The 27500-nt window shown below is 45.8% G+C and overlaps 3 protein-coding genes across 10 annotated transcripts in view; 2 read left to right on the top strand and 1 right to left on the bottom strand.

Moving 5' to 3' along the window:
- Positions 1-469, top strand: part of znhit6 (zinc finger HIT-type containing 6) — a 19998-nt gene extending 19529 nt beyond the window's left edge. For 4 of the 5 annotated variants that reach the window (XM_047807108.1, XM_027171236.2, XM_047807106.1 and 1 more), the window contains one exon: positions 23-469. In XM_047807108.1, coding sequence (XP_047663064.1) covers positions 23-261 — 239 coding nt within the window. In that variant the 3' untranslated portion in view covers positions 262-469. The remainder of the gene's footprint in view (positions 1-22) is intronic. The other variant, XM_047807107.1, reaches the window with a different exon arrangement.
- Positions 470-6811: 6342 nt separating this feature from the next.
- Positions 6812-9340, bottom strand: ccn1 (cellular communication network factor 1). The gene is made up of 5 exons (XM_027171228.2): positions 9126-9340; positions 8709-8922; positions 8255-8599; positions 7944-8146; positions 6812-7825 (listed from the first exon to the last, which is right to left on the bottom strand). The coding sequence occupies exons 1-5, from the start codon at positions 9171-9173 to the stop codon at positions 7523-7525; spliced, it is 1113 nt and encodes a 370-aa protein (XP_027027029.1). The 5' UTR covers positions 9174-9340; the 3' UTR covers positions 6812-7522.
- A 1288-nt stretch (positions 9341-10628) lies between these two features.
- ddah1 (dimethylarginine dimethylaminohydrolase 1) overlaps positions 10629-27500 on the top strand; it is a 37822-nt gene continuing 20950 nt past the window's right edge. The window contains exon 1 of one of the 4 annotated variants that reach the window (XM_027171231.2): positions 10629-10813. Coding sequence is in view for 3 of the 4 variants with exons in the window: in XM_027171230.2 (XP_027027031.1) it covers positions 15857-16153 (297 nt within the window). In the remaining variant the exon portion in view is untranslated. Of the gene's footprint in view, positions 10814-15665; positions 16154-25050; positions 25102-27500 lie in introns of those variants that run through there. The other 3 variants (XM_027171230.2, XM_027171229.2, XM_047807114.1) reach the window with 3 other exon arrangements.

The following is a 27500-nucleotide window of genomic DNA, read 5'->3' as shown; positions in this document are numbered from 1 at the left end:
AATGTGATCGTGTTTTTTCCAGACGGAAGAATCGACTCGTCTCGGCCTCCTGCCTCGTCAGAAGCTCGGGGAGCTCCAGAAAGCCACAAACACACCACTGAAACAGAAAAGGAAACAACGGCACAATCGGAGCTGGAGGAAGGTGAGGTCCAGAGCGAGGATGAGGAGGATAACGGTGTGAAGGAGGAGGATGCCGAAGGTCATCTTGGAGACCTCGATGATCCTGCTGTCCGGAATGTGGCGCCTTCTGTTTCGCCTTGAGGCGAAATAATGACTTTTATTATAGAAGCAGCTTGCAACTCCTCTGATGTTAAAGCTGGAAGATGAAGATATACGTGTCCCTGTGTACAAGCTGTTACTATGGAAACGATACCAGATTAGGTGTGGTATGGAAGAGAATGTTTTAAGAGAATGTTGTAGAAGCTTGTAAAAGATGTTTGTAAGAAATAAACGATTGTTTTAATAAAAATGTGTGTGTGTGTGTGTGTGTGTGTGTTTGTTCGTAACACCTGTAGGCATGTGTTCACTGTAGTAGTGTTTCAGACAGATGCCCTTCATCAGCAGCTCTTTGATGTGAGAATGAGATGTTACTTTTTCCAGCCTCCCGCTGGGACGGAGCCGATGACCTCATGGCGCACTGCTGTGCTTCTGTTTACTGCGGTCGAGAAACACGACCTGTCGCCGCGTGCGTCCGTCTGTCCCTTCGTAATATTTAAAAGGTCTTTTAGTAATTTGTCTCTGCCACTTCCTGTCTGTCTCATCGAGACAGGTTTGGTCTCTTTGACATTTTTAACAGAGACAAAACTTTAATGCAAACATCTTTAAATTATGAAACTTTAAGATTTACCGAAGCCCACAGACCCCGGCTAGGGCTCGTCTAGCGGCTCCGTAGCTGCTCCAGGATTTGGCTCCGAGTTTTCTAACGGCAGCAGTGAGTAACGACTGGGGCTTTAAAGCTCTAAACGTGTGCACGTCATGTTTGAGGCTCACGCTGAGCTTGATTGGATTTTAATGAAGCAGCTCCCACGCTGCCAAAAGCTTAGCAGCGGAACTCTATCTAGCATTACGATTTTGAGTGGCCGCGTTCCATGTAGCATTACGGGCTGGGAGCGTTAGCATTAAGCCTGATCATTTCCTTCCACTCATCTTCCCACCAAATCCTCTCTTTACACAGTGCCAGTGTTCTTCTCACGCCAGAGTTCTAGCTTTAAGTTAACAAACCCCAGGTTTCTGGCTGGACAAAGCAATAGCAACCTGACGTTTGTGGTTTTAGCCAAGTTAAATTCTCAGTGTGCGTTTCATTTGCTTTAGGAATTAGTGCAGGACTGTTTTGGTCCTTTTCTGTGGGATGATTGTCTCTTATTGGGAAGACTTGTCCAGATCCACTTCAAAAGGATGGCAGTAAAACACTGAAACACTGCACAGTTCTCTTGCTTCATCAGCTGCACAACACTCTGCCCTGGACCCATGTTTACTAGTTAATACTCTGTCCAGTCTTATTGGATAAAATGTTGACTAATTAATTGGTCACTTGGTTCCTTTAGTCCACTCTCATTGGTTGCTGGGTTCCTTTAGTCCACTCTCATTGGTCTCTGGGTTCCTTTAGTCCACACTCATTGGTCGCTGGGTTCCTTTAGTCCACTCTCATTGGTTGCTGGGTTCCTTTAGTCCACTCTCATTGGTCACTTGGTTCCTTTAGTCCACTCTCATTGGTCACTGGGTTCCTTTGGTCCACTCTCATTGGTCTCTGGGTTCCTTTAGTCCACTCTCATTGGTCTCTGGGTTCCTTTGGTCCACTCTCATTGGTCTCTGGGTTCCTTTGGTCCACTCTCATTGGTCACTGGGTTCCTTTGGTCCACTCTCATTGGTCACTGGGTTCCTTTAGTCCACTCTCATTGGTCACTGGGTTCCTTTAAGAGCAGTGTTTGTTTCCTTATGAAATCTTACTGGACAGAACTCAACACTTCTCTCTCCTGTACACTTCTTGGATTCCAACATCCTTGTACACTCTTATCGGACATTTCTTTAGTTTGTTTTTGTTTCACTGGACAGAATTCAGTCTGATGTCTGATGTGATTGGACAGCACGACCTGTCCTGTGGTCCACTCTTCTGTGAGCTTCCCTTTGGTTTGGGTCAGGATTATTACACCGCCAGAATGTTGCGCTAGTCTTCTTTTCTAGATGGCAGTCTGCTGTGATTCTCGACACGATTACTGCTCTGCACTTTGACCTTTTACTGTCGTAAATACTGCAGAAACTGGAACAAAGCCGAATTACAAATTACAGACCCAGAGTAGCTGGAATGAAGTGTTTTGGTGTGAATAGCTGGAATGACTAAAATGACTTCCATGTGTGGCGGGCACGGTGGCTTAGTGGTTAGCACGTTCGCCTCACACCTCCAAGGTTGGGGGATCGATTCCCACCTCCACCTTGTGTGTGTGGAGTTTGCATGTTCTCCCCGTGCCTCGGGGGTTTCCTCCGGGTACTCCGGTCGTCGTTCCCCGTCGTCCCCCCCCCCCTTCCCCGGTCCAAAGACATGCATGGTAGGTTGATTGGCATCTCTGGAAAATTGTCCGTAGTGTGTGAGTGTGTGAGTGAATGAGAGTGTGTGTGTGCCCTGTGATGGGTTGGCACTCCGTCCAGGGTGTATCCTGCCTCGATGCCCAATGACGCCTGAGATAGGCACAGGCTCCCCGTGACCCGAGAAGTTCGGATAAGTGGTAGAAGATGAGTGAGTGAGTGAGTGAGTGAGTGAGTGAGTGAGTGTGACTTCCATGTGGCTTCCAGTTACTTTGGCTTCCAGTTCCAGCTTTGCTTTGTACTCATGAGAGGATGCTAGCTTTCAGGATTTCTTTAATTGCTAGCCATCTTTGCATGTTTTTCTGTGTGGCTTCACAGCAGAGAGACAACTAACCGTTATAATGGACTGCAGTAAACCTTGCTTTTTAAAATAAAATCACCAGACATACTGTAGGTCTGAGTTTGGCTAAAAGATTTAGCCTGATTTTTTCACAACATTCCCTGTAGCGTGCATGGAGCACATGTGCAAACTCGCTGCCCGGCTTCGGAGCGGCATGTACGTACGTGTTCCACCTGACGAGCCGTGATTTATTGTTGTTTTTGTGACCTGTTTTGATGTCTGCTCATGTCGTGTGCTTATGTATCCAATCAAGGAACCACATCTAGGAATTCTGTTTAGCAAACACGGATATGACGGATAGGCATGAACAAGAGAGTCGATTCCGAAAGGTTTGCCTGGCACGCTATATCCAGCGTGTTGTGTGTGTTGCTGTTTTCCAGTCGCGTTTGTGTAGGAGCCAGATTCGCTGTTGAAAAGAATTTGAGATGTCAAGGTCTTTCTGGGAAGAACTGACGTAATATTGCGGAATTTATTTCCCAATTTTGCCAATTTTATTGGAGACGCCCGCGATGAGTAGAACTTTGATGGTAAATTAAACAGCGAACATGTTGGCGAGTATAAAAAGGACACATTTGAAACACATTTCTCCTTTTTCATATGGTTGTTTATTTCCAGCAAGATCATCATCCAGGAATCAGATCAGGAATTGACCTTCTCATAAAACAGTGAAGCCCCTAAAACTGCCTAAAGTCCAGTCTGTCGTTTGTGAAGATGCAGAATAAGTATTCAGAAATATCCAAATTATGTAATATATACACAGAAACAGAATTAGGGGTTTGTGTGTGTGTGATGTCTTGAATCTATTTAAGCTGCTGTGTCACTTTAAGACCCTTACTGTTTGTGCTACAAACTCAATTTGAAATGGTGGTACTGTAATCTGTGAAGTTTTTCATGTTCTCCCATGTTTTTGAGGGTTTCCTCTGGGTTCTTTGGTTTCCTCACAAACATGCTAGTAGACGAACTGGCAAAGGGTAAACTGTTTCCTAAGAGTGACCGCATCTGAGCGAAGAACTCGCAAAGAACTGGCGTTCCACCAGGATGTGTTCCTGCCTCTCGCCCAGCGTTCCCAGGATTAGCTTCAAGGATAAAGCACTTAGTGAAGATGAATGAGAGAATATATCTCATTTTGGATATATAGTTTGTCATTTGTTGGAAAACTCGAAACATATTAATGACTCCTCCATTGCTCAGGGGTGCATTTTGCCGACACATCTAATAAACGCTTCCTAATGCCTGTTTCCCTTCTCGAGAACAAACACAATCAAACAGTTATTGACCGGTTTGTCAGGACTGTGCTGGATTTTTTTTAAAGGCGTTTGCTTCTGGACACATTCGGCTATAACGTTATATTTCAGAAAGAAAATAGAATTATACAACATGGGTAAGTTTAAAGCATCTCAGAAAATTAATGGCAGGAAACTTGAGATGTTTTCCAGGTCAGAATGAACCTTAGCTCCATCAAGTACAGGCAGATTAACTTGACCACATAACGCCTTCGTGCTTATATGTGCCATTTTGCAAAAAAAAAAAAAGGGGGGGGGAAGTGCATCATTTGGCAGTGAAGTTGTTGCCTCCTACCATCTCAGCTTGGGCCTATTCCACACCCAGGGCTCTACCGTACTTCCAGCCAGCTGGACAGTGACTGGCTTGACGTTGCCAGCAGGCCTGGATGGTTGAAGCTGGCATCCATCATGTTGAGTCGAGGTGGCTGCTTCTTACGCTGAACCCGAAACTTCCGCTTATATAAGCCTGGAGCTGGAGCCAAGATATTGCGCAGAGGCTCATTACTTACATCTCCAGGTCACGTCGTGTTGGCGTGGGTAAAGAACTACTGGACGTTTGGCAGCACCTTTGTTCTTCTCACTCTCACACACCCAGTTACATCACATCTAGTGATACATGCACCTCTGGGTCAATAAATTCTGGATCTAGATTACTTATAATGGACTCAGCATGCCGTACAAAATGCATGTTGTGCCACGATTGTCAGGCTCTTCTCACGCCAACAGAGTTCATCTCTTCTGGTCAGTGCAATTAATTTAAAGGGATTCTGTTTCTACACTTTACCTGACGAATGACTTAAATCTTGTGATTTGTGAATGTCTACTATTTAAAAATATCTATACCACAAATTTTGAAAATATGCAAAAGGACAATGCCTTTGGAAACCGAGCCAAAAAACTAGCATTGATATCCAGCACCTCTGTGTGCACTTCTTCGAGCTACCAGCAGGGGGCGATCTTAGATGACAAAGTGGCAAAACATTGGGTGTTGATGCCTGAAGTGGTTGTTGAAAAGAGGAAGAGCAGGCCTTGTTCTCCTCCTCCTCCTCCTGCTGCTGCTGGGCTCGCGATAAATAACAGTAAAGAAATGCTGCTGTTTTGAACCGAGCAGTTGTAAAAGCGTTGACATCAGAGTCGAGCGCCTTCCAAATATGCCGTAATGGCCTCTTTTCCCTCCCTATCTGAAGCTGGACCCAAAGCATTACGTTGTGTTTAACAAACCTGAAACATCTTGATCACGTAAACACTTAGTAACCGGGAGGGATGTATGATTTCGTACCAAGGTCCACATGGTGCTGGTGATTAGCAAGAAAGAGAAGCTTGAGCTGTTGATCAGTAACATGCATGATGTTACAGCCTTGTTATACAACACAGCTCAGCTCACAAGAAGTAGCCATAAAAAGTGTGTGTTCATAGCTCCCTGCTGGAAACAGCTGGGAAGTGTACGGTGCATCAGCGCTCCGAAATAGCTCCTGAAGTGTTTTTCATTCAGCTTGGAGCCCTTAACAGAGAATAGATCCAGCTGTCTTGTGAATTCTGTTTGGTCACTGGAAGGGTCTTGGTCAAGTCCGCCTTCTAATTAGTTCTCAATAAATGGCTTTAAAGGAGCTTTTGGTATTGCACGGATGTGCCAGGATGTGCCAGGATGTGCCATCCCCTCTGGTAAACACAACCTGGAGATATATTTTTAGAGTGAGGTTTTCCTGCAGCCTCAAAAGTGAACAAGCTGTCTTCAAAATGTTTTCCACCATCTGCCGGCCATCAGCACGTCTGCATTCCTGAGCAGTCTCCATTTCACCTGGATCAAACCTCCATGTAGATATATCATCCCTGGGGAAGGGGGTGTGTAAAGGGGGGGCTAGACTGAGGACAGAGAGCCAGTTGCCCCACAGCCAGGAGCTAAACTTTTGCATGTTTTAAAGCTTCTGTAGAAGTCAGAATTGTAGTGGAGACTATTTACAAGACCAAGTGCTTTGGCAGATCCTGGAAATTGAACATTAATCACCAAGGGTGGAACAGGATTGTTATTGTTGAGCTCATGGTGCAGTTCGTTATTCTGTTACCATGTTAAATATTTTTACTGATTTTCACTGGCTTAGGGTCAGTTTAGAATACTCCGGTTTGAGTTTTGGTTTTCGTCCTTTTTATAGCTCTCGGTTGGAGGTGTGACATTCTGTTTGAGTCTGTTCAAGCCATAAAACCTCACTCTAAAATGCAGTGAGTGTGTTCAGACCTGAAAGTATCTTCTTTCTCCCATGAAAAAAAGCTGTCCCACTTTGGAAATAGTTTCCCCTAAAGAGAGATTCCTGCTGGTTGGGAAGGCACTCAAGATTCCTGGCGTGATACCACGCCTTTTTAATAATGCCAAGGCTTTTAATCGTTTTGTTATTAGGTTTAGCTGAGACCTTGACTTTAGGCTGCTCCAAAGAAAGCAAGTCAACCGTTACTATGGCATTCCAGGACAAACTGTTATATAACACTTCAAGCACTTACTTGTTTTTTTCCCCCCTAAACACTGACTGTGAAAATTGTTTGAATTGATTGCAAATGTACGGCAAAGCTGATGAAATGTTACAGACGTTTCCTAAACAAGCAATGAAGAGACATGTTTAGTTTCATAAATAAATCTTTTTTTATTTGTAACATATAAAATTAGATCATTTTACACTTTATTCCAGTATGACGATCAAATAAAGTAGCTACACTTTTGATAAATAATATTAATAACAATATTAAAAACATTCATTCAAACTTTGTCAACTCATTTTCTTGCTAATCCGCTAATGGAGTCGATTTACGATAGCTGCCGAACGGTATGAACGCATTTGTCCACATAAGGGAGGAATGTTACCACAAATTTGACGGAAAAACCACAACATGGTGTGACGCGCTGGCATTACAGAACCATGGTCTACAGAGTTAAGCAAAACTTTAAATTATGTATGTGCATGTATGCTTATTTGAAGATATACACATACGAGTCTACAGTTGAGTCTTATTGGATGTTTAGAAATCAAAATATACATAAAACAATTTTTAACATTAAACATGTACGTTTTTACAAATTGCTCGAGTTTACAAGTCGCTCCGAAACGAAGCTACTGAATTACTGCTCCAGTGTGGAGCGAGCATGGAAACGCTGACGAGGCCTCAGCAAACAGTGCACTTCATCAAACTCCTCACTTAACAAGTCCATGATTCCGTGGGAATCTCAAGATGGTAGGTGATTGGCCAAAAGCGGTAAGCGCCCAGTTCCCAGCCTTGCTGTGATTGGCCGTTTCCGGCATCGCTTCTGACGTTCTGACACAGGATTCCCTTTTCAGTCTGTGAACTTGTGGATGTCGTTGAAGAGCCGGTAAAAGGGGTAGGGGGCCTCGTTGGCATGGGGGCAGTTGGAGGAGCACTTGCAGGTCTCGATCAGCATCACGTTCTTGTTGAAGGTCTCGCCATCCTCGCAACGGAACTTAACACGCACTGTGCGGGTCTGCTGTGGGCTACAGCAGCGGCCGTCCACGCAGGAACCACAGTACTTGGGTCGGTACTTCTTCAGGCTGGAGCAGCCTGCATAGGTGAATTTTACTGCCTGAGTAGACTTCTTGGTTCTGTTGCACTTCTTCCCTTTCTGTTTTGGAGAGAACAGTCTCAGGTCAGTTGACTTTATCCACAAGCACTGATGTTTAAGATCGTGCGGTTTTGTTGGACTGCTAATTTTACCATGCAGAAGCTTTGACATTTCTTACCTTAAGGCTGGAGTAAGGGGACTGGGTGCAAGGGCGGACTTCACAAATCCTGCTCTCCTTGACCAGTTTGCACTCAGCGTTGTTGTTGGTAATTCTCGAGGAGATGCCAGTTCCGCAGGACTTGGAGCACGGAGACCACTGAGTGGTCTGAAGAATGCACTTCTGCTCTCTGAACATGTGAGACTCAGCCTGGGCTCGAAATGCTGCGAATGCAATGGAAGGCAACAAAGTTAGATTGGAATCAAACAAACACTTGAGACCATGAAACCAACTCCAAGAGCATCGATTCAAAGCTGAAGTTTGACACCTACCGGGAAGGGACTTGAGTCCATGCTTCACGTCTGCCACCAGCTCGTTTCTGTTGGTGAGGTCACTTTCAGTCTCATCCGGCATTGCTTCTTTTTCCAGCATCTTATCAGAAAGTTCTGGCTTCATGGCATCATCACACACCCACTTCTCACAGCACTGCCCTGGAACTTTGACCAATCTGGGGTTGGCACAGCCTAGCGTTGGCAAAGACAGCTCCTGGGGGCACAGAGGGATGCAGCCCACTGCTCCATCGATGCATGTGCACTGGTGTTTACAGTTGGGCTGGAAGCTTTCTCCATTTTGGTAGATCCTGCTACTGTACTCACATGGTCTGCCTTCGGTCTTGGCTGTTAAGAATCAGTAGAGAATCCTGTTAGTCAGAATTCTTTTGGGAAGACATACATAATGACTTTGGCAGGTATCAAGGAAATCGTATAACTATTATATACAACACACCTCGGCAGATGCCTCTAGTGGCTCCCGAACTAGCCCCATAGTTGCACTCGAGCCCCTTGGTGTGGTCACAGGGCTCTGTCTGGCTGCAGTCCTCGTTCAGCTGCCGTGCGCAGACTTTGCAGCAGCCGCAGCCATCAAGCACAAGGCCGACACCTGGAGCACACTTGGGGACCTCCAGTGGGCACTCGCATCGAGCTGGGCACGAGGAGAACACCTGAACACAAGTAAACAAGTCCACTTCAGCAAGCTCATCATTTAACGTACATAATCCTAAACAATATCCTGAACATAACATGATAATAAAAATAATAATAATAATAATCTATTCCTGATATTATATTAAATCTATTATATTAAATCAACATATCCATCGGGGTTTTATCTCCAGTGGAAAACTGAAAGAACATTTGAACTCACCAAGTGGCAGGTCGAGAAGAACATTATGATGACTGGAATAAGGAACATCTTTCCTTGCTTAACGTCGTCTCCGAATTAAAAAAAAATAAAGAACAAAAGATTCTTCTAGTCCTTGAGCTTTATAGGTCCTTGGTTAAAGCTGATGTCAGGCGTGAGCTTCGCCGTTTGTCTCTCGCTCTGTTCGAGTCTGAAGCGCTGTATGAGAGAGAGTCGGTCTGCGCTGCTTTATATAGACGGACCGGTGCGCGCTGACGTCGCTCTCTGCTGAACTGGCCTGAAACTATGCGAGGAATGCTTCCTTTGGCGCGTTTTCCATCCTGGGCTAAAGAACCACCCTGTCTCTCTTTCTCTCTCTCTCTCTCTCTCTCTCTCTCTCTCTCTCTCTCTATCTCTCACTCTCTCTGTCTCTCTGTCTGTCTGTCTGTCTCTCTCTGTCTCTCTCTCTCTTTTAAATGAATCCCCCGTTGCTCCCGAAACAATGACCCCCCTCTTTCTTTCTTTCTTTCTTTCTTTCTTTCTTTCTTTCTTTCTTTCTTTCTTTCTTTCTTTCTTTCTTTCTTTCTTTTTCTGTTTTCATTGCCTCATTTTGTTTCATCACTATCACTTTATCACTACCAATCCAACAAAGTTGTAAATATATAAACAAATTAAATGTTCACTAGAGTCTGCAATAGAACAAAGAAATGACTGATGTGGGAAATTATTCAAGAAACACACACACACACACACACACACACACACACACACACACACACACACACACACACACACACATGCAAACAGGCATCATTATTAAAAACATAAATATTTTGTCTAACTTTTATATACATCAATTAGCCTGAATATTAATGACTAATAAAGATCACATCTATATATAGATACAGATACATATATAAGATCTACATTTATCTTATAAATCATTTTTTTTATTTGTTTAAAGCTTAAAGTAGGTGCAATTTGTTTATAGCTGTACATTAGGCCAAAAACAACAGAGTATAATCTGTTAGAAAATTGCACCTACTTTTGTGTGTGTGTGTGTGTGTGTGTGTGTGTGTGTGTGTGTGTGTGTGTGTGTGTGTGTGTGTGTGTGTGTGTGTTTTCATCCTGTAAAAACTCAGATCATATGAAAACCCCTTAGAATTCACATATTACTGTTTCTATTTCTGGACTCCATACCCTCCCAACACACACACACACACACACACACACACACACACTCCGTCTTCTCCATCTCCAAGAGCTTCCAGATGTGGCCTCCACACGTAACAGCATGGCCATATTTGGTATGGCAGCAGCCCTGCATTATTAACATATTTTCTCCCTCAGTTTAGTCAGCCACAAAGCATTCCTGACAGCTCCGAGGGCTCCTAAATGTGTTCTCCGTGGAGGAAATTCCTCTGAGTTTCCATGCAATCTGTCCACCAGTTTTTGAAAAAGAAGAGAGAGAGAGAGAGAGAGAGAGAGAGAGAGCAACTGTTACCCAGATTTCCATATAAGCTGTTGGGTTGAAGTGGAAAGGAAGAAAGAAAGAAAAAAGAAAAAGCAGCTTGTTTTTCTATGAGGTTAAAAATATGCAGTGAATTTCAGAGATTGCAGGATAGAGCAACATGAATGAACAGAGATGAATAAACGAGTGTTGACTGCACACTGTAACGGGATGTTCTTGCTGTTAGTGCACGTTCTTTCAGGTAAGGCTGCTTTGATTAAGCTGTGCTGTCAACGGAGCTTGTGTGTGAACTGTAGGGATTCGTTTGGAGGTGTTCGATTCTCCTTTCGATCGAGATCAGAGATTTAAGATTGGTGAGAGTTTCATGGTGTCATCACCCTGTCATCTGATCCTCAGAGCTGGCAGGTGAAGAGCAGTAACGGTTTGATGTATAAGTTGCTATTATTTCCGTGCGAGGACGCTAGATGGAGATGTATTGTGCTTAACACTGAGTCATTTTATTAACCCGATGCACAAACCTTGTTTAAGCTTCCGACTATGAGGAGATTGTTTGCATTAATCGATGAGGGATGACAAACATTACGTTCTGTTCAGTCGTCATGGAGTGCATTAGCCAGTCATTAGCTGTGGCTCGGATAGGGTAGGGATGCGGTGGACAAAGTGTCACCTCAGCTTGTCTGCACTGTAACAGCATGATGAGTTCATCGCTAGCAGCTAAGTTCTTGTTGTATCTTATCATTAGCATGATACCCAGTATGGCTGTCGAACGTGCGTGTGAATCTGCAGTGATCTACACTGACGTGTTTCTACTTTCAGCTGTCTTTGACGTATCCTGACGTTTCTGTGCCATACAAAGCCTCATGGGGTGTGTAGCACCGAGCTGTACTCCACCATGTGATCTGAACTGGACCTTATTCCAGCTCTGTCGTCTTAGGTCACACATGCCTGTGTCACTGGATACACAGAGCCATGCAGTCACGCTCTAATATATGACGAGACAGTCATTTACCAAGAGACAGTACGCTGAGAGGCTGCTCCTTCTCCTTACGTCATGTTTCCCTGACCGATTAAACACGATCCCTAGATGGAGTGATCGCACCGTATCCATGGATGTAACATAATCACGCCGTCGTTTCCTGCTGACAACCGTTTCTAAACCAAACGTGACCCTAAAACCTCGGCTCTGGCTTTTCCTTTTCCTCAGAAATTGCTCTTGTTTTAGTAAACAGCGCTGTCAATTTTTTTTCTTCTATCCCTCTTAATTACTCCTTTAGGAAATATTGCGTATGAGTCCGTTTCTTGCTTTATGTAGTAATAGCAGACATAATATTTTCCGATGGCGTGAGACCAAATGTTCTCTTTGGAAAGAACAGAGGCCTTGTTTCCTTATTGATCTGAGCATGTGACTCACAGCCCGAACGTGCCCCGTGTAAAAAAGATGGCTGGTGTTTGAAGAGACCGGTCGTCCTGCCAAACATCCGTGTCCATGGGTGAGGATTGTTTTAAGATGTCTCAGAGCTTCTCTGTGGTATCGGTGCCACTTTGGTGTGGATCTTCTCGCTCGCTTGTTTGGTGGAAATGCCTCTGATCCTCAGGCGTGATCTTCAGGGTGTTAGAGTGAATGGAAATGGAACAATTCCATATTTTCCCTGTAGGAAGTGACCGATGGAACTCTGAGGTTTAATGTAATTATGATTGCTCTTTCTGGCTGACGTCGGTTTCCGTTCCTCTGTTTGTCGGTGGAAAAGGACTTGTCCGTGATTATCTGTACATTTGTAACTGAGATCTTGCACAAGCGAGATAAGACAATTACATGTGTAACTTTGACACTCATCAGCAGGGAACAGAAGGTCATTACAGTGAAGAAAAGTGGGACATTTTACAGATACAACAGCATAATGATGTCATTTCCTCCGTCTGATACGAGGAGAGTAAATGTCACTTTAGATGAGCTGCTGTTTTATCTTTGCTTAGATGAAGAACATTACGTCGATGACATTGACATCATAACATAATGAATATCAGGTGCTGAAGACAGATCGACGAGTCGGCTGCTTGTTAACGAAACAAATGTTTTTTTATGCATTTTTGTAGGATATGTAAATGAAACAAAGGCTCGGAGAAACCGCCTCATGCCACAAACACAGCTGTGTGTCATCTGCATATAAGATGAGAAGGAATGTTATTATGACTCAGTTCTATTATAAAACGCCTCAAAATTGAACCCTAATGAATTCACAGTAAAGACAGACGTAGCAATGTGACATCTGCAAACTAGATTTCTAAAATCTTTTATTTATAAATCAGGCTCGAAGTGTAAAGGACCCAGAATGGAGCCTTGAGGGATTCCACACGATGGCCATACAGTGTTTAGGATATCCACAGCATTACCTGATCACATCCTGTATAAACCCTGCCTTCACTGGACTGGAACACCGTGTGAGCATTTTCCCTAAAAGCATGTCAAAAACGATGCAAACATCATCCAGGCTACACAGAGGTGCTAATTTAGGCGCTAATTTAGGCGCTAATCTAGGCGCTAATCTAGGTGCTAACGCTGGCCATGTTCAGACCATTTTCTTCATCTCCGTTCAGCACACTTGTGCACTGAACCTGTGTAATTGTCAGGTATTTATTAATGTTTGAATGAATCTAATCTAATCTAATCTAATCTAATCTAAACTGCAGACTTTTGAGAGATGACTCGGAGCACCAGGATTAATGCCGCGGCAGATAAGTTCGCATTAGACGATTAGCCGTGTTGTACAGTGGGTTTTGCTTTAAAGTAGATCCAAGTGGATTTACAAGAAAAGAAAACAGATCACTAAAGCTACACACACACACACACACACACACACACACACACACACACACACAGGGATGAATACATAAATCACATTTCTTTTTTTTACTCTTAACATTACACACTGTGTTAGCATGAATAAAACAGACGGCACAAATGAGACCGATCAAAATAAAGAATTAGGAGAAATACACTAGCAGAAGTCATGTCTTCGAAGGCCGTGATGATGTCCAGCTCTTCTCACGTCTCATTCTCTCTCTCTCTCTCTCTCTCTCTCTCTCTCTCTCTCTCTCAGTGTCTGTAAGTAGAGACCAGGTGTGTCTCACTTCTTTTTTCCTTCCTTGAGGGAGGGCGAGAGTCTACTGGAGGAATGGAAAAAGAGAGAGAAAGAGAGAGAGAGAGAGAGGGGTGAAGCGGAAAGACCTGTCTGAAATGGAAGAGCTGGTATGTGGGCCTTCAGGAATGTTTAGACCTGTCATGATAATTGAGTGGATCTGGAACAAGGAAAGACAAACTTTGTTCCTGGGGTGCAGAGGAATGCACAGAGATGTCTGGAGAGCAAATTCCATCTCCAGTCAGACACACACACACACACACACACACACACACACACACACACACACACAGACACACTACACTCCTGTGTCTTTCCACGGAAGATCCTGCCATTAGAGCCTGATTTGAAGCCTGAGATAATTGTGCTCTAATGATCGCACTGTTCTTTTCTTTTACGATGCCACGAAGCTGCTGTTTTCTTTCGCTGATTGCCGAACCGGTCTATCTTTAGTGTAGCATCCTGCTATGTAGCCTAAAAATAATCAGACTCAGGAACATGTCTGGTAGTGCTTTTTACCGGATCAGGCTGGATTTCTTTCCACATCTGAGGTTTTATTGGAAGTGAGCGGATATCCGTGCCCTCTGTTCCCAGTCGGTGGGATGCTTTAAGAGCTGGATGATGATCGCTGGCAGATTGGAAAGTGCAATCACGTGCTACAATAACTGACCTGACAAACATCTCAAAAGTCTCGTGCTGATATTCACTCTGGTCAATGATCAGTTTGACACACTACATACAGTACAGTACATAGATCTAAAAGTATGTGCACCCTTGTGTATTTCTTCTCCAAACTTTGGTCCCTGGAACACAGACCTGACACACTCCTCACTCCTTACCATTAAAGTCTTCCCAAAAGAACGGAGCTTAATCTAACGTTAAAGGCGTCTGGAATGTAACGATTCCAGTGTTTCATCTGGTGTGTATTCCCACATCACTATCAGCGTTCCCGGGATAGGCCTCGGAGTTACCCCGAGCAGGATAAAGCCGTTCCTAATGACGAATGACTGACTGGACAGTTTTATGTCCAGATTATTACACAGATTATTTACATATGCACACTTTCAGTACGAATAAATTACAATCAGATTAAAATATATGATAGATTAAGTTAATAGCAGCTTGTGGTTATGGACCTACAGCATGAACCGCTGTAGAAGATGGAAAGATAAGTGACCTGACATACGGCTAAGTACGGTGACCCATACTCAGAATTTGTTCTCTGCATTTAACCCATCCAAAGTGCACATACACAGCCGTGAACACACACACACACACCGTGAACACACACCCGGAGCAGTGGGCAGCCATTTATGCTGCGGTGCCCGGGGAGCAGTTGGGGGGTTTCGGTGCCTTGCGCAAGGGCACCTCAGTCGTGGCAGGTCTGAGACAGGTCTTAAGAGTCAGACTCTCTAACCTTTAGCCCACGACTCCCCCCCTGATCCCCAGAGTAATGTACTGTAAATGTGAGGTGATGCTCTAATAACTATTGATGGTGGTTTAATGGAGCTGATGGACTTTCGTGTGATATGTGTAATGATCCTGTACATCAGGCTGTAAGTGAAGCTCTGATATAAAGAAGACATTGAGAAACTGGCAGACATTAAAATCGCCAAATGAATATACAATAATTCAGTTCATTAGATATGAAACACATCCTGAATGTGAACAGAATAAATCCGGTTGATTCGGATCTTAATGAGCCACGAGGACACCAGGTGAGTTTTGTTTACATGTCTCTACATTATTTAAACTGGTTTCGTGATAAAGGAGCACAAACTGGATCACTAAGTAATATGGACCGGTTTAACTGGAGTCACTGGGATTTATCTGTGATCTGTCAAGCACAAAGGGAAGTGATATTAGATCCTGATGAACAGATAATCGTGTTGTTAATGTCTGATGTGAACTGGTTTGGTGAGAAAGGATCTGTAAGCGCGTCCACGTGAGAGTTTGTTGGTGCGCGTCACCGGGACGTTGTTACACGCCCACCGAGCGCGCGCGTCTGTCAGTTCGCGACAGGAAGCGACAGAAGACAACACAAATAAATAAACAGAACAGAGAAAGAAGCGCGTCGGTAAATTCTCTAAAAACAACAACTAGACGTGTTTAAAAGCGAGGTGTGAGAGCAGAGCTGTGTATCGGTCATGTCCGGGTTCATGTCGGAGGGTTTCGGGACGTTCACACACGCCGTGGTGCGCGCGATGCCCGCGTCTTATGCCGAGAGCGCGCTCCGGAGTGGCGCGGGGCAGGTGGACGCGGTGCGCGCGCAGCAGGAGCACGACTATTACGTCGACGTGCTGCAGAACCGACTCGGTTTGGAGGTGCTCGAGCTTCCCGCCGACGAGAATCTGCCGGACTGCGTGTTCGTGGAGGACGCGGCGGTGGTGTGTGGAGACACCGCCCTGGTCACTAGACCCGGAGCTGAGAGCCGCCGCGGAGAGGTGAGGTGTAGGGTGGGTGTGTAAGGTGTACGGGGTGAGGGGTGAGGGGTGAGTAAGGTGTACTGTGTGAGGGGTGTGTAAGGTGTACTGTGTGAGGGGTGTGTAAGGTGTACTGTGTGAGGGGTGTGTAAGGTGTACTGTGTGAGGGGTGTGTAAGGTGTACTGTGTGAGGGGTGTGTAAGGTGTACTGTGTGAGGGGTGAGTAAGGTGTACTGTGTGAGGGGTGAGTAAGGTGTACTGTGTGAGGGGTGAGTAAGGTGTACTGTGTGAGGGGTGTGTAAGGTGTACTGTGTGAGGGGTGAGTAAGGTGTACTGTGTGAGGTTTGAGTAAGGTGTACTGTGTGAGGGGTGAGTAAGGTGTACTGTGTGTGGTGTAAGGTGTACTGTGTGTGGTGTAAGGTGAAGGGTGTGTAAGGTGTACTGTGTGAGGGGTGAGTAAGGTGTACTGTGTGAGGTGTGAGTAAGGTGTACTGTGTGAGGGGTGAGTAAGGTGTACTGTGTGAGGGGTGAGTAAGGTGTATTGTGTGAGGGGTGAGTAAGGTGTATTGTGTGAGGGGTGAGTAAGGTGTACTGTGTGAGGGGTGAGTAAGGTGTACTGTGTGAGGGGTGAGTAAGGTGTACTGTGTGAGGGGTGTGTAAGGTGTACTGTGTGAGGGGTGTGTAAGGTGTACTGTGTGAGGGGTGAGTAAGGTGTACTGTGTGAGGTTTGAGTAAGGTGTACTGTGTGAGGGGTGAGTAAGGTGTACTGTGTGTGGTGTAAGGTGTACTGTGTGTGGTGTAAGGTGAAGAGTGTGTAAGGTGTACTGTGTGAGGGGTGAGTAAGGTGTACTGTGTGAGGTTTGAGTAAGGTGTACTGTGTGAGGGGTGAGTAAGGTGTACTGTGTGAGGGGTGAGTAAGGTGTATTGTGTGAGGGGTGAGTAAGGTGTATTGTGTGAGGGGTGAGTAAGGTGTACTGTGTGAGGGGTGAGTAAGGTGTACTGTGTGAGGGGTGAGTAAGGTGTACTGTGTGAGGGGTGAGTAAGGTGTACTGTGTGAGGGGTGTGTAAGGTGTACTGTGTGAGGTTTGAGTAAGGTGTACTGTGTGAGGGGTGAGTAAGGTGTACTGTGTGAGGGGTGAGTAAGGTGTACTGTGTGAGGGGTGAGTAAGGTGTACTGTGTGAGGGGTGAGTAAGGTGTACTGTGTGAGGGGTGAGTAAGGTGTACTGTGTGAGGGGTGAGTAAGGTGTACTGTGTGAGGGGTGAGTAAGGTGTACTGTGTGAGTGGTGAGTAAGGTGTACTGTGTGAGGGGTGTGTAAGGTGTACTGTGTGAGGGGTGAGTAAGGTGTACTGTGTGAGGGGTGAGTAAGGTGTACTGTGTAAGGTGTACTGTGTGTGGTGTAAGGTGTACTGTGTGAGGTGTAAGGTGTACTATGTGTGAAGTGTAAGGTGTACTGTGTGTGAGGTGTGAGGGGTGAGGGGTGTGTAAGGTGTACTGTGTGTGAGGTGTGAGGTGTAAGATGTGAGGGGTGAGGGGTGTGTAAGGTGTACTGTTTGTGAGGTGTAAGGTGTACTGTGTGTGAGGTGTAAGGTGTACTGTGTGTGAGGTGTAAGGTGTACTGTGTGTGGTGTGAGGGGTGTAAGGTGTACTGTATGAGGGGTGTGTAATGTGTACTGTGTGTGGTGTTAGGGGTGTGTGAGGGGTGGGTGTGTGTGAGGTGTAAGGTGTACTGCGTGAGGGGTGTGTAAGGTGTACTGTATGAGGGGTGTGTAATGTGTACTGTGTGTGGTGTTAGGGGTGTGTGAGGGGTGGGTGTGTGTGAGGTGTAAGGTGTACTGCGTGAGGGGTGTGTAAGGTGTACTGTGTGTGAGGTGTGTGGTGTACTGTGTGTGTGGTGTACGGTGTGTGAGGTGTACGGTGTGAGGTGTAGTAGGGATGTTGTAGCCTAGTGGTTAAGGTGTTGGGCTACCAATCAGAAGGTTGTGAGATTGATTCCTACATCCGCCACGGCTGGGTCCCTGAGCAAGGCCCTTAACCCTCAATTGCTCAGTTGTATAAAAATGAGATAAAATGTAAGTCACTCTGTATATAAGGGCATCTGTTAAATGCTGTAAATGTAAGGTGTTGGGTGTGTGGTGTACAGTGTGTGTGAGGTGTGTGGTGTACAGTGTGTGTGAGGTGTGTGGTGTACAGTGTGTGTGAGGTGTGTGGTGTACAGTGTGTGTGAGGTGTGTGGTGTACAGTGTGTGTGAGGTGTGTGGTGTACAGTGTGTGTGAGGTGTGTGGTGTACAGTGTGTGTGAGGTGTGTGGTGTACAGTGTGTGAGGTGTGTGGTGTACAGTGTGTGAGGTGTGTGGTGTACAGTGTGTGGTGTGTGTGTGTGGTTTGAGGGGCATGTATGGTGTGTGTGTGTGGTTTGAGGGGCATGTGAGGTGTGTGGTGTACAGTGTGTGAGGTGTGTGGTGCACAGTGTGTGAGGTGTGTGTGGTGTACAGTGTGTGAGGTGTGTGTGGTGTACAGTGTGTGAGGTGTGTGTGGTGTACAGTGTGTGAGGTGTACCAGCCAGCGTCATGGGGTAATGAGTGAAACCTTGACCGTTGGACTTGTGTTTTGTTTAGTTACTGATGAACAGCCTGATATTGTTCCAGCACAAACCTCATGACGAAGTCACGTCTTTCTCCTTATAATAATAAACACATGTATATACGCTGCCTTGCAAAAGTATTCACACCCACTGAACGTTCCCACATTTTGACACGTTACAACCTGAAAGAAAAACGTGTTTTATAAAATAGACCGAAAGAAAGTGGCACATGTTTGTGAAGTGGGATGAAAATTATAAATGGTGTCCAAATGTTTGTTTTACAAATAAATATCTGAAAAGTGTGGTGTGCGTTTGTATTCTGCCCCCTTTACCCTGATACCCCTAACTAACGTCCAGTGAAACCGACTGCCTTCAGAAGTCCCCTAATGAGTAAATAGAGTCACCTGTGTGTCATTTAATCTCAGTATAAATACAGAGTACGGCGCGACCGCAAGCCTACAGAGACACGGACGTCCACCTAAACGTCCGACAGGACGTGCGAGGACAGCGTTGATCAGAGAAGCATCCAAGAGTCCCAGGGTAACTCTGGAGGACAGCTGCAGAGATCCACAGCTCAGGTGGGACAATCTGTCCATGGGACAACTATTAGTCGTGCACTCCACAAATCTGCTCTTTGACATAAGAGATCCCATGTGGGGGACACAGCAAGCATGTGGGAGAAGATGCTCTGGTCAGATGAGCATCCAGAAAATATCCATAACGTTCTGTGACACAGAGGCAGGCTTTCACTCTTATCTCCACTAAGTGCCAAAAAGACGAATAACAAACGTCTGTGCTCAGGTCCGGCTGTGTTTTGTCACCGTTTTGGACCTCGTGTGGTTTATTCAGCTCGGTGACGTCCGCACGTAAACCCCTTCGTGACTTATGGATGTTTTCTAGCTTTGTTGCTGTGCCTCGGAGGAAATAGCTCAGCTCTTGTTTTTCTGACAGGAAGCTTAAGGGTTCCTCTGGTGTTTGTGGAACTGAGGTGAGGAAGACATTCCTCTGTCACTATTCGCAGGACCCGAGGAGCAGATCTGCAATTTCACCACCGGTTTCAACAGGAGTTACGGAAGGATGTGAGAAGAACCAGATCTTTAGGAGAAGTTCAAATGAAAGCTTATAAAAGCTGATGATGTTCTCGGAGCAGCAGAGAGACGGTTTGTGGCGGTGTTGCAGGTCCCACAGAGCTGCTGCTGGGTTCTGGACTCTGATTGGTCCTCGGGTAGCGCAGGTTTATATTAATGCGCTCGCTCTGATGCTTTTTTAAACAGGTGCAATCGTGGATACGATGATTTTTATTTAGTATTTAGCGAAAGACTCGTCAGTGTGTGTTTTATTACCGAGTCCTGAACCGAGTAAAAAGAAACGAGTCGGCTAGCGGCTCCGAGGAAGAAAGAAGGCACTAAATTCTACCTCGTTACGGGATTCACTAAAACACACAGACTGGAATTTGGAATTGTTTCCTTTTTCCAAAGAGAGTCATCCCTCGGGATTTGACCCTCACTCGCTCTGGTATGAAGGTATTTTCCTAATTGCAAAAAACTGATACAAAAATATCTGCTAACGTTGTTGGACCATGAAGCTGAAATTCTTCCGCTCGCTCGCGTGAACGTCGTGTTCCTGAGCTGTGACGCCAGTTCGCCGTGTAGATTCCTGAGGAAAATCTCTTTGGATTCGACTCGGTGCTTCTGAAGCCGAACCGTCTGAGCGGGTGGAAGACAAATGTCCACACACGTGGACGTGCTTACGTAGTGTCTGAGCAGGTCTCCAGTAGGAAGTGTGTGTGTACATTACCTCGAAATGACTCCACTGTAATGTATTGTTCATAGGCTTTTCAACTCACACACACACACACACACACACACACACACACACACTCCAGGCCTGGAATCTGGAATTAGTATCTTCTTTCCTACAGACAACAGAAGGAAGTCTTTACCTGGGTTAAGTTTCTGTTATCAGAGTGGCTTTAATTACAGAGTCTATGTTACAGAAACTGTGACTCAGTGTGTGGAAAACAATCAGCTTCCTGGTGTGTGTGTGTGTGTGTGTGTGTGTGTGTGTGTGTGTGTGTGTGTGTGGTTGTGTGTGTGTGTGTGTGTGTGTGTGTGGTTGTGTGTGTGTGTGGTTGTGTGTGTGTGTGGTTGTGTGTGTGTGTGGTTGTGTGTGTGTGGTTGTGTGTGGTTGTGTGTGTGGTTGTGTGTGGTTGTGGTTGTGTGTGTGTGTGTGTGTGGTTGTGTGTGTGTGTGTGGTTGTGTGTGTGGTTGTGGTTGTGTGTGTGTGTGTTTGTGTGTGTGGTTGTGTGTGTGTGTGTGTGTGTGTGTGTGTGTGTGGTTGTGTGTGTGTGTTTGTGTGTGTGTGTGGTTTTGTGTGTGTGTGTGTGGTTTTGTGTGTGTGTGTGGTTTTGTGGTTGTGTGTGTGTGAGTGTGTAAAAGCGAGAGTGTATTTATCTCGTTCGAGCTGCCGTCGTTTCCACCGTCTGCACCACAATTCTGCCCTCTAACCCCCCTGGACTCGAACCAGGACTCCAGACTAAACAAAAGTGTGTGTGATGTGCAGAAACATATGCTGATGACCTCACTAGTGGAGGTACAGCTGTTTAACAAATTAACGGAAAAAGCAGGGTGTTAGCGAGGTGTCGGGCGCCGTTAAGTGAACTCCGGTACCCTGTGGGTGGGGGCGGAGTTATCATAGCAAAGACCACGCCCACTTGGATAGAAATATTCCTTCATAAAATCGATATCAGCGTCTCGGATTCATTCCAGGACTGCTAACCAGGTTGGTACTGGTAACACAGCTGCACACACGCACACACACACACACACACACACACACACATAGGGAATGTAGCATGTACACTCTGCCAGAGTCTCTGCTGTTTAGTATAGAGCAGCTCACTGTTAAGCAGCAGCAGAAGGTCGTGGGGTCAATGCAGCGTCCCTGCTGGGGGCTCGAACACTTCCTTCAGGTTCATGTCGTTTCTCACACGACTACATTTCTGGTGTAGGTGCCAGATTTAACCCACTTGAACCCTACACAATGGTGTGCGAGTGCACGAGTTGGTCCTCTAGACCTGAGGAGGTCTGAATTCCTGTCAGTCGACGGTGAGCTTTTTTACAGAGAAGGAAAATTCCTTTAAATCTGGTTTGCTGATGAGGATCGAGACTCCAGATTGGTCCTGATGTCTAATTATTCCAGTGAAGCATGAAGCTACATCACATTTTGTGTTTATTTCCAGTACACTGGATTAACACGGGGACACGGTGGCTTAGTGGTTAGCACGTTCGCCTCACACCTCCAGGGTCGGGGGTTCGATTCCCACCTCCACCTTGTGTGTGTGGAGTTTGCATGTTCTCCCCGTGCCTCGGGGGTTTCCTCCGGGTACTCCGGTTTCCTCCCCCGGTACAAAGGGTAGGTTGATTGGCATCTCTGGAAAATTGTCCGTAGTGTGTGAGTGTGTGTGTGAGTGAATGAGAGTGTGTGTGTGCCCTGTGATGGGTTGGCACTCCGTCCAGGGTGTATCCTGCCTCGATGCCCGATGACGCCTGAGATAGACACAGGCTCCCCGTGACCCGAGAAGTTCGGATAAGCGGTAGAAGATGAATGAATGAACACGGCGACCCTGATGAACAAATACCCATAATGCTGCTGTCTAACACAGACCATAGTCTCGCTTATTGCTCCGTCTGTTTTATCGATCTTCTTCTTCTTTTTTTCAGGTTCTCTTGACTTCGTATTTGATTTAATGCTTTTTAAGGACATCTCTCGCTGACGCTGACTTTAAGCCGCAGCTCTGATTTAAGATCGTGCCTTTAATCGCGGGTTGGCGAGCGTCGCTGAGGTTTGTGTCTTTTTCTTCAGAAGATTAGCGAGATGAACGGCTGTACCAGTTGTCCCATGATTCATACATCACACACACACACACACACACACACACACACACACACACACACACACACCTGACTCGTGTGTAATGTGAGTCGTGTGACACGTGCGTCAACGCCGAGGTCCGTATTTACAGCCCGAGCTCTTATCACAGTTTACCGTGTCACCACAAATCCATGAAGGATGCTGGCAGAGAACTTTCAGATCCTTCTTGTCTTCTTGACAGAAATATGAGTTTGCCTTCGCCAAGATGTCGTCTGTCTGTCCAAAATAAAGAAGGACACACAGATTCATGTATTCTTAGCATTATAGGGACATCTGGTCCTCAGAAAACAACAAGGAAAACAATCTGTGATAACGGAGTCGAGAAGCAGACTGAGGATCAGAGACAGTGAGGAATGAAATGCTTTTAAATTCACTTTCATGGAATCATTTGGGGAGGAAAGACATGTGAGAGGATTAGAGACAGAGAGACAGACAGAGACAGACAGAGAGAGACAGAGAGAGACAGAGAGAGACAGAGAGAGACAGAGAGAGACAGAGAGAGGTGAAGTGAGACAGAGAGAGACCGAGAGAGAGAGACCGAGAGAGAGAGACCGAGAGAGAGAGACAGAGAGAGAGACAGAGAGAGAGACAGAGAGAGAGACAGAGAGAGAGACAGAGAGAGAGACAGAGAGAGAGGTGAAGTGAGACAGAGAGAGAGGTGAAGTGAGACAGAGAGAGAGGTGAAGTGAGACAGAGAGAGAGAGACAGAGAGAGGTGAAGTGAGACAGAGAGAGAGAGACAGAGAGAGGTGAAGTGAGACAGAGAGAGAGAGACAGAGAGAGGTGAAGTGAGACAGAGAGAGAGAGACAGAGAGAGGTGAAGTGAGACAGGATAAAAGGAGCTCAGACCCTCACTGAGTTATAACCACAGCCAGAGGGTCTCGCCATGATATCACCCCCTCATCAAGTGCAATAAACACACACATGTCCTGCTTCTGTGTGTGTGTGTGTGTGTGTGTGTGTGTGTGTGTGTGTGTGTGTGTGTGTGTGTGTGTGTGTGTGTGTGTGTGTGTGTGTTTGTGTGTGTGTAGGAAACACTGACGTCAGGTCATCAGTGCTGGCGTTCTTAACCTTTGACCCTGTGGGTCTGTAACTGATGACATCACTTCACCTGTGATGAGAGAAACAGAGAGAGAGAAAGGCACAGGCGTGTGTGTGTGTGTGTGTGTGTGTGTGTGTGTGTGTGTGTGTGTGTGTGTTGGTAAGAGAGAGAGATAGAGAGAGAGAGAGAACCAGACTGTCTGAACTTCACCATGCACGTCTATCAACACACACACGCACACGTACACACACACACACACACGCACACGTACACACACACACACACACACACACACACACGTACACACACACACACACACAGAGGCTGTTTTCTCCATCACTATTCCGTCTGTCTGGACTTCAAACATGAGCCACTGCAAGAATGATAATGACAGAAACACACACACTCAGAAAAACACACTTCAATAGTTCTTTACGTGTGTGTGTGTGTGTGTGTGTGTGTGTGTGTGTGTGTGTGTGTGTGTGTGTGTGTGTGTGTGTGCGTACGCGCTTTATGCTATCATGGCTGGTGGATGCGGTCAGGGGGTGGGACTGAGACGGCACCTGTACTGTGCCAGAGCTTCGTAGGGGCCTGTCCCACGCTGCACATCTGCATACCGTTCCTGTGACAACACGTCTGATCACACACACACACACACACACACACACACACACACTTCTGATCAACATCTCAGTGTTTTTACACAGCGAGCTGCACCGCTTGCGTTGTGTAACACTGTCTGCACTTTAACTTGCGACGTTCCAGACTATTTCCTTGTACTGAGAGGTGCAAAAGTATTGGCACCTGTAAAGAAATGCTGTAAATATGAAACCATTTCCTCATAAAAAGAGCAGCGAAAAGCACGAAACTAAATACATCTGTTGTTGGTTATTTTAGGGTCAGGATCATCAGCTAAAACTCGAGTGAAGAGTAAAATTACTACACACACACACACACACACACATATTGATGCTTACAACGTTTTACTAAGGTAAAGCTGTGAAGACCACAGAATCATTAGATGGTTTCTCCACAATGGAAACAGTTCATTAAGCTGTTTGGGGAGACCCTCGTGTGAGGGGAGCAAAGCTGATGACATCATCACCTCTTTCAGGAGCGAGTGACATCATAAGTGTTTCCTGTCGAGTCGAGTTGGGTCCTGATAAACCGTCATCTGTTAGGGACGTGTATGAGCTGGCACATAGACACGAACGAATGTCAGGGGTCACGACCCCATGAACGTCACCTGTTTTTCCTGGAATAAGTGCGCACACACATACACACACACACACACACACACACACAGACACACACACAGACAGATGGATGTCGACAGTTGTCACCGCTATAGAAAGGCAGATAGAGAGCAGTGGCCATGTTTGGACTGAACAGCAGTGAGAGACACATTACAGTATGTACATACACACACACTCACTCACACACACACACACACTCACTCACACTCACTTACACACACACACTCACTCACACTCACTTACACACACACTTACTCACTCACACACACACACACACACACACAAACATACACACACACTCACTCACACACTCACACACACTCACACACTCACTCACTCACACACACACTCTCACACACTCACACACACACACTCACACACACACTCACACACACACACTCACTCACTCACACACTAACACACTCACACACTCTCACACACTCACTCACACACACTAACATACACACACTCACACACACACACACTAACACACTCTCTCACACACTCACACACACTCTCTCACACACTCACTCACACACTCACACACACTCACTCACACACTCACACACACTCACTCTCACACACACACACACACACACACTCTCACACACTCACACACACACACACACACTTGATGGATGGTGTACAGACTGTTAGTGACTGGTCAGAAAGACAAGCGACTACGAGATCGACTCATGAAAGTGCAGTAATGTGAGAACTGAGGTGTTTAAAGTGTTTAAAGTGCTTCGACTTTCGGTCTTCGTTGTTTTGTTGCGTCATTTTGAAATGTTATGATGGTGGTCAGTGTGGTTGGCACGGTAACGGGCTAGTGTGCATCACTTGTGGTCCTGGTGAACAAAGAACAGTTTGTGTTCTGTAAATCTCTCCATCCAAACATGTGCAGTGATTAGTGCAGATCTGGAGTTAAAGTTCCTCTGCCTTTATTTGTGTCATCGCATTCTGACGTTTTATAAAACTGCTCTTTATTCACGTGTTTGTTCTGTGACCTTCGCTTCTGTTCGCAGTGTTTGTGTAACACAGACCTTCTTTACACACGTCCTACAAACACGTCTGGCTTTGATGTTCTGAAGTACAGAGACGTCCTGAAACCACTCTGAACCCCGGGGATGTCAGAGGGGGATTCTTACACTGAGGCCACGCCTCCTCCACTCTGAATGACAGGCACTGAAGCCACGCCTCATCCACTCTAACAATTCACTGAGGCCACGCCTCCTCCACTCTAACAATTCACTGAGGCCACGCCTCCTCCACTCTGAATGACAGGCACTGAAGACACGCCTCCTCAACTCTAATTCACTGAGAATTGTTTAACTTCGTTAAATTACTATGTTGTGTGTGTGTGTGCACGTGTGTGTGTGTGCGCGCGCGTGTGTGTGTGCGCGTGTATGTGTGTGTGCGTGCACGTGTATGTGTGTGTGCGTGTATGTGTGTGCGTGTGTGTGTGTGTGTTTGTGTGTGTCGGATTGAGATTTCTGGAGAAAGAAAAACAGGTATGAGTGAAAAGGAATGGAATTAATACTTTGGGTAAACAGTACAATCCTTTCATTTCGCTCTTCTGTTACACACACACACACACACACACGCTCACACACACACACACGCGCTCACAAACACACACACACACACGCGCTCACAAACACACACACACACACGCTCACACACACGCACGCGCGCTCACAAACACACACACACACACGCGCTCACAAACACACAAACACACACACACACACACACACACACACACACACACTGAGCACTGAGTCCTAGAAGAGATTCCATTTCCTTTTCCAGTCCCATCTGCTTCTCCCGTTGTACCTGTGGATCTCTATAGGGAGCGTTTGGTATTTGTGTGGACTGCAAAAGTCATTGAGGACTCGCCAGTGACATGTGTGTGTGAGTGTGTGAGTGTGTGAGTGTGTGAGTGTGTGAGTGTGTGAGTGTGTGTGTGTGTGTGTGTGTGTGTGTGTGTGTGTGTGTGTGTGTGTGTGTGTGTGTGTGTGTGATCAGGTTGCTATTAGTAGAACAGGAAGAGACCGGTGTTATTCATTCTGTCTGTGTCAGCTCAGTGGATTCCAGTCAACTCACACACACATACACACACATACACACACACACACACACACACACACACACACACACACACACAGCATATATATACATTCACACACAGCGGGAGATGTGGAATGCATAAAACAGAAACACACACAGATGGAACAAATAACATTCCTTGGATACTTGATATACTTCAGACAATATTCTATGTGTGTGTGTGTGTGTGTGTGTGTGTGTGTGTCTCAGTGTCTCATTGTTTGTGTCTCAGTGACTGTTTCTTTCTCAGTATCTCAATTTCAGTGTCTCAGTGTCTCATTGTTCTTGTCTCCTTGTCTGTGTTTCATTGTCCTTGTCTCAGTGTCTCATTGCTCTTGTGTCAGTGTCTCATTGTCCTTGTCTCAGTGTCTCATTGCTCTTGTCTCAGTGTCTCATTGTCCTTGTCTCAGTGTCTCATTGTCCTTGTCTCAGTGTCTCATTGTTC

Source organism: Tachysurus fulvidraco, chromosome 23 (genome assembly GCF_022655615.1).
Source record: "Tachysurus fulvidraco isolate hzauxx_2018 chromosome 23, HZAU_PFXX_2.0, whole genome shotgun sequence".
NCBI lineage: Eukaryota > Metazoa > Chordata > Actinopteri > Siluriformes > Bagridae > Tachysurus > Tachysurus fulvidraco.
The sequence above is the reverse complement of the archived record's forward strand: the minus strand, read 5'-3'. Positions and strand labels throughout refer to the sequence as shown.

Bases quoted from the DNA above. Each gene is read 5' to 3' on its own strand.
- ccn1 (XM_027171228.2), bottom strand. From the start codon at position 9,173: ATGTTCCTTATTCCAGTCATCATAATGTTCTTCTCGACCTGCCACTTG. The intron at 8,923-9,125 runs GTGAGTTCAAAT...ACTTGTGTTCAG, and splicing joins TCTTCTCGACCTGCCACTTG to GTGTTCTCCTCGTGCCCAGC. The intron at 7,826-7,943 runs GTAAGAAATGTC...TCTCCAAAACAG, and splicing joins CCCCTTACTCCAGCCTTAAG to AAAGGGAAGAAGTGCAACAG.